Source organism: Hylobates moloch, unplaced genomic scaffold (genome assembly GCF_009828535.3).
Source record: "Hylobates moloch isolate HMO894 unplaced genomic scaffold, HMol_V3 SCAFFOLD_3615, whole genome shotgun sequence".
Lineage (NCBI taxonomy): Eukaryota > Metazoa > Chordata > Mammalia > Primates > Hylobatidae > Hylobates > Hylobates moloch.
This window is the reverse complement of record NW_026655890.1, coordinates 1-6,422: the sequence shown is the minus strand read 5'-3', so window position 1 is coordinate 6,422 and position 6,422 is coordinate 1. Positions and strand designations below refer to the sequence as shown.

Here is a 6,422-nt window from a genome sequence, read left to right as displayed (position 1 = left end):
TCCCGTCCCACGAGGCCATATTTCAGGCTATCACATGGGGAGAAACCCTGGACAATACCCAGCTTTCCTGGGCAGAGGTCCCTGCAGCTTTCCGCAGTGCATTGTGCCCCTGGTTTATTGAGACTGGAGAATGGCGATGACTTTTACCAAGCATACTTCCTGTAGACATTGTTAACAAGGCACATCCTCCACAGCCTTAGATCCCTTAAACCTTGATTCCATACAACACATGTTTTTGTGAGCTCAAGGTTGGGGCTAAAGTTACAGATTAACAGCAACTCAGGGCAAAGCAATTGTTGAGGGTACAGGTCAAAATGGAGGTTCTTATGTCTTCCCTTTCTACATAGACATGGTAAGTCTGATCTCTCTTTCTTTTCCCTACATATCCCCCTTTCCTTTTGACAAAACCACCATCGTCATTAAGGCCCGTTCTCGCTGGTCGCTGCCTCTTCGGAGCTGCGGGATATACCTGTAGATCTTGTTTTCTTCAGGCTTTTCTTAGCTAACTGTGTCAGCTCCTTTATTTGGTCCCAGGTCGGCGGCTTTGCTTCCTTGCTGGATGGCAACTCCTTCTGTAAGTTGTAGGTACTAAATTGGAAGCTGGTTTTTTCCTGGGGAAACACAAGCAAAACCTCTCCCCCGTGTTATCACCTTCTCTGTTTCCCATGACTTATTTTTGTTGTCTTTCCACCAAATCAGTTTTCCTTCGTGTGGGCTGTTCTTTTTACCAGTAAGATGTTGTTGTGCAGAAGTAGTGGTCTGATGTCTATAAATGTTTAAAGCATTTAAAGTATAGAGTGCTAGGTTAAGTTGCATCTGGGGAGTGTTATACTCCTTACTGTCTTTTTCTTCTTTTTGTTTCACCAGTTGAGCTTTGAGTGTTCTAATAGTTCTTTCAATTATGGCCTGTCCTTGGGAATTATACAGGATTCCTGTTGTATCTGTAATTTTCCACTGATTTAAGAATTTTTGAAATGTTTTGCTACAGTATCCTGGACCATCATCTATTTTAATTTTTTCTGGAACTCCCATGACAGCAAAACAAGATAATAAATGTCTTTTAACATGGGAAGTACTTTCTCCGTCTGGCGGTTGCCCATACAAAATGTGAATAAGTATCAACTGTCACATGGACAAATGATAATTTTCCAAATGAAGGTACAGGTGTGACATCCATTTGCCATAACGCATTAGGACATAGACGTCTGGGATTAACTCCTGCCTCCTGAGTGGGCAGGTGTAGGACTTGACACTGGGTGCAATGCTGTACAATATTTTTTGCCTGTTTTCATGTGATATCCAATTTATTTTTTAGTCCTGTTGCATTTACGAGTCATGGCATGAAGTTCTTGTGCTTCTATGAATGCAGATGACACTAGCAAGGCAGCTTGTTCATTTGCCTTAGTTAAAGGCCCTGGTAAATTAGTATGTGCTCGAATTGAGTAACATAAAATGGGAAATTTCTTTTTCTCACAGTTTGTTGTAACAAATTAAACAGCTGGTTTAACTGATCATCCATGCTATATTTAATTAGGGCTGTCTCAACATCCTGTACCCTGTACTACATACGCAGAATCTGATACAATGTTAATAGGCTAATTAAAACCTTGTAACACTGAAATGACAGCAACCAACTGTGCTCTTTGAGCTGACTGATATTGAGTTTCAATGACTCGTTCTTTTGGCCTTGTGTAAACCACTTTTCCATTGCTGGAACCATCAGTAAACACCGTCAGAGCATTGTTTAAAGGTTTATGTCTGGTAATTTTAGGTAAAATCCAAGTAGTCAATTTTAAAAACTGGAAGATTTTTGTTTTGGGGTAATGATCATCAATAATTCCCACAAAATCAGCAAGACCTATCTGCCATGCACCAGAATTGATAAAGGCTTGTCTAACCTGTTCTTTGTTTAAAGGAACAATGATTTTATCTTGGTCACTTCCACACAATTTTATTATTTGCAATCTTAACTGACTAATTAATGTAGCCATTTGATCCAAGTGCAATGTAAAAGTCCTCATCGTATTGTGAGGAAGGAATGACCACTCCACAGGATCTGTGTTTTGAACAATGATGCCTGTTAGAGAACGTGCAGTAGCAAAAATCAAAAGTTGGAGTGGGGCTAAGTGATCTAGTTACTTGTGCTGGCGGAATTTTTTCTTCAACAAATTCAATCTCTTTAGTTGCCTCTGGAGTTAATGTTCTTTTACTATTCAATTCTGGATCCGCCCTCAAGATAGAGAACAAATTTGACAATGGCATAAGTCTACAGGTTTGTGTCCTATCCTGAGGTCGCAGGGTGCTTCACTGAGGCCTGCCCGCCCCAACCAGAGGTGTCGGTTACCTCCGCCATGGCAGATGTGGCCCCTGCTGCTGTACATGCCGCCCCGGCGGGCACTGCCTCAGGAAAGCCAGGCACACCCAACGGTGCAGGAATGGCAGGCCCTGGCGGTTTGGCACGCGACAGCCGGAACAAGAACATGCGTCCGGGCCTCTGTTCCACCTTCACCATCCAGTCTCTGCAGCCGCGGCCACCCCCTCGGCCTCGGCCTGCTCCCCGGCGCAGCTCCTGCAGTCCAAGCCCCTCGGAGGCCTGCCTGGAGGCTGAGGAAGCCGGCTTGCCTCTGCGGGTCATCCTGACAGCGGAAGAGCTGAGTGTAGAGCCGGGTTTGGACCGGCCTTTGCCCCCGGAAGTGAAAGTGGAAGGGCCCAGGGACGAGTTGGAAGATGCCGGGGAGAGGGTTTGTGCCGGAAAGCGCCAAGGCCGAGCCTGAAGTCCCCCCACAGGAGGGCGGTGCCAGCCCGGCTGCCGAGGGCGTTACGGACACCGCAGGGCAGGCGGGGCCGCGCGGCTTCCCGCCCTCAGATCTCCCAGAGGCAGAAGGGCCGGAAGCCCCGGGACCTGGAGCTTCCAGTCAGCCCGAGCCTGCTAGGTGGGCCGGGACCCGAACGGACCCCGGGATCCGGAAGTGGCTCCGGCCTCCAGGCGCCAAGGCCGGCGCTGACCCTGTCCCTGCTCCCCACGCCCACATCGACCCCGGCTCGCTGCCTCCCGGCATTCACCTCCGCAGCACCCTGAGTCCCCCTGCGCCCCGTGGCCCGGCCAAGCTCTCCTTCCAGCTTCCGTCCAGGGGCAGCGCCCAGGTGCACATCCCTGGCATCGGCGTGGATGGTCTCCCCACCCCCGTGGTGCCCTCCCCGGGGCCCCAGAAGCCATGACCGCCACCACCCCCTCTGGGGTCCCTCCGTCCATGCTCTCTCAAGGAGAAACGTAGTTCAACTGAGAGACTCATGCTCTGACTGTGGTGGGGCGGGGATCCTTGGGAAGAATTACTCCCAGGAGTAACTCTCATTAACTCCTCCACAGAAAACACTCAGCTTCCACAGCTTCTCTCTTTTCTGTCAGTCCCCCGGTGGCTGCCCTGACACGTCTCCTACTTCAATGGTAGGGGCGGTTTATTTATGTATTTTTTGAAGGCCACTGGGAGGCACCTGACCTAACCTTTTATGGTGGTTAGGACGTCTCCCCCACCTCCCCACTTTTTTCCCCAAGACAAGACAATCAGGGTCTGGCTTGAGAACGACTTTTCTTTCTTTATTCCTCAGCCTGCCCTTGGGGAGATGAGGGAGCCCTGTCTCCATTTTCGGATGTGAGTAGAAGTTAGTTAGTTTCGTTTTATTATTCCTGGCCATACTCGGGGTCCAGGAGGAATTTGTACCATTTAATGGGTTGGCAGTCTTGGCCGAGGAAGAATCACCCCCTTGGAATAGAAATTTCCACCTCCCCAACCTTTCTCTCAGACAGCTTATCCTTTTTTAACCAACTTTTTGGCCAGGGAGGAATGTCCCTTTGTTCTTCTTCCCCCTGAGAAGCCATTCCTTTGTCTGCCAAAATCCCTGGGGTCCTGCCTGTTTCCTCCCAATGCAGGGGTTTTTTGGGGGTGGTTCCTGTCTGGGGGGCCCCTCCAGCCAGTACTCCAGGTCTCCCTGTCTCTCCCCCGCTGCCATTTTGACAGTATAATCTATTTTTAAATGGGGCTTTTCAATAGGGGAGAGGGAGTCATCTCTTCCCATATTTGGTGGGGTGGATGTTAAGGAAGGGATTTGGGGGGGAATCTTCCTGCCGCCTCCCCCCCCAGGTGTTTATTTTTTATAACAAATGTGTATTTTCAGTTCCCTCCCTCCCAGCCCCCCGATTTCCTGCAGGTAGGTACAAAGGATGCTTTCAATGTCCCTGGAGTTGGGAGGGAGGAATGGGGGACATAAAGCCTGTCCTGTCTCTATTCTAGGCAGGAAGAGTGGGTTCAAAAGACTCCTGGGCTCCCCTGTCAGCCCTGGCCCAGCCCAGGCCTTGGGACCTGGGGGTTGGTGATTTGGGGGACGGTGCTACACTCGTCTCCACTGTTTTACTTCCCCAAAATGGACCTTTTTTTTTTCTAAAGAGTCCCAGGGAATGGGGAATTGTTTCTGTAAATATATATTTTTCAAGATGGAAAAAAAAAAAAGAAAAACCTTCCATAATCAAGAGCAGACCAATGTTCCAGAAAACTGTCACTTTAACAGAGAAGATCAAACTCCAGTTTCACATCAGCGAACTGTTAATATTAAAGCTAATTTTAATTAAACCTTATGAATAATTCCACCCAGGCTGGGCAAGGTGGCTCACACCTGTAATCCCAGCACTCCAGGAGGGTGGATCACTTAAGCCCAAGAGTTTGAGACCAGCCTGGGCAACATGGGGAAGCCCTGTCTCTACAAAAAATACAAAAAAAATTAGCCAGGTGTGGTGGCACGTGCCCGTAGTCCCAGCTACTTGGGAGACTGAGGTGGGAGCATTGCTTGAGCCCTCCCACCTCAAGCTCCCTCAGCCTCAGTGCTGAGTGCCACTGCACTCCTGCCTAGGCAACACAGTGGGACCCTGTCTCAAAAATAAATAAATAAATAAATAAATCCGACCAGGTGCACTGGATCACGCCTGTAATCCCAACACTTTGGGAGGCCTAGGCGGGTGGATCATGAGGTCAGGAGTTCGAGACCAGCCTGGCCAACATGGTGAAACCCCTGTCTCTACTAAAAATACAAAAATTAGCTGGGCGTGGTGGTGGGTACCTGTAATCTCAGCTACTCAGGAGGCTGAGGCAGGAGAATCGCTTGAACCCAGGAGGCAGAGATTGCAGTGAACCCAGATCGCGCCACTGCACTCCAGCTTAGGCAACAAGAATGAAACTCTGTCTCAAAAAAATAAATAAATAAACCCAATCACAGCCAACTTAGAACACATAAGATCCCTTTTCCACAATCCTTTTACAACTGTTTTTCTTTTTGGTTTTTCTGTTGCTGTTGTTGTTGTTTTGGTTTTGTTTTTTTTGTTTTTTTGTTTTTTTTGGACAAAGTGCTGAGCTGGCTGCCGAGCCCCGCCTCCTAGGCTGCAGGGGTGCCTGCAGAAGGGCACCACAGGGCCGCCGGTCCTGCAAGCTTTCTGGGGCAGGCCCGGCCTCACCTTGGCTTTGGGGCAGGGAGGGGGCTAAGGTGGGGCAGGTGGCACCAGCCAGGTGCACACCCAATGCCCGTGAGCCCAGACACTGGACCCTGTCTGGACCCGCGTGGACAGGCAAGAACCGAGGGGCCTCCGCGCCCTGGGCCCAGCTCTGTCCCACACCGTGGTCACATGGCGCCACCTCTCTTGCAGCCTCCACCAAGGGCCCATCAGTCTGCCTCCTGGCGCCCTCCTCCAGGAGCACCTCCGAGGGCACAGCGGCCCTGGGCTGCCTGGTCAAGGACTACTTCCCCGAACCAGTGACCGTGTCGTGGAACTCAGGCGCCCTGACCAGCGGTGTGCACACCTTCCCAGCTGTCCTACAGTCCTCAGGGCTCTACTCCCTCAGCAGTGTGGTGACCGTGCCCTCCAGCAGCTTGGGCACCCAGACCTACATCTGCAACGTAGATCACAAACCCAGCAACACCAAGGTGGACAAGAGAGTTGGTGAGAGGCCAGCACAGGGAGGGAGGGTGTCTGCTGAAAGCCAGGCTCAGCCCTCCTGCCTGGACACACCCCGGCTGTGCAGCCCCAGCCCAGGGCAGCAGGGCAGGCCCCATCTGTCTCCTCACCTGGAGGCCTCTGCCCGCTGCACTCATGCTCAGGGAGAGGGTCTTCTGGCTTTTTCCACCAGGCTCCAGGCAGGCACAGCCAGGATGCCCCTACCCCAGGCCCTGTGCACAAAGGGGCAGGTGCTGGGCTCAGACCGGCCAAGAGCCGTATCCAGGAGGACCCTGCCCCTGACCTAAGCCCACCCTAAAGGCCTAACTCTACTCCCTCAGCTCAGACACCTTCTCTCCTCCCAGACCACAGTAACTCCCAATCTTCTCTCTGCAGAGCCCAAAACCCCATGTTGTGACACACCTCCCACGTGCCCACTTGACAC

At 51.1% G+C, this 6,422-nt stretch overlaps 1 pseudogene and 1 gene segment (V, D, J or C); both read left to right on the top strand.

Moving 5' to 3' along the window:
* Window positions 1-424: 424 nt before the first annotated feature.
* LOC116810199 (ETS domain-containing protein Elk-1-like) lies at window positions 425-3,221 on the top strand (annotated as a pseudogene).
* Window positions 3,222-3,625: 404 nt separating this feature from the next.
* On the top strand, window positions 3,626-6,419 carry LOC116465187 (immunoglobulin gamma-1 heavy chain-like; the record flags this gene model as incomplete). The annotated part of the segment is given in 3 exon segments: window positions 3,626-3,650; window positions 5,690-5,983; window positions 6,374-6,419. Coding segments are annotated over 3 exon segments (365 nt in total), but the record flags the coding sequence as incomplete, so codon positions are not given.
* Window positions 6,420-6,422: the final 3 nt, after the last annotated feature.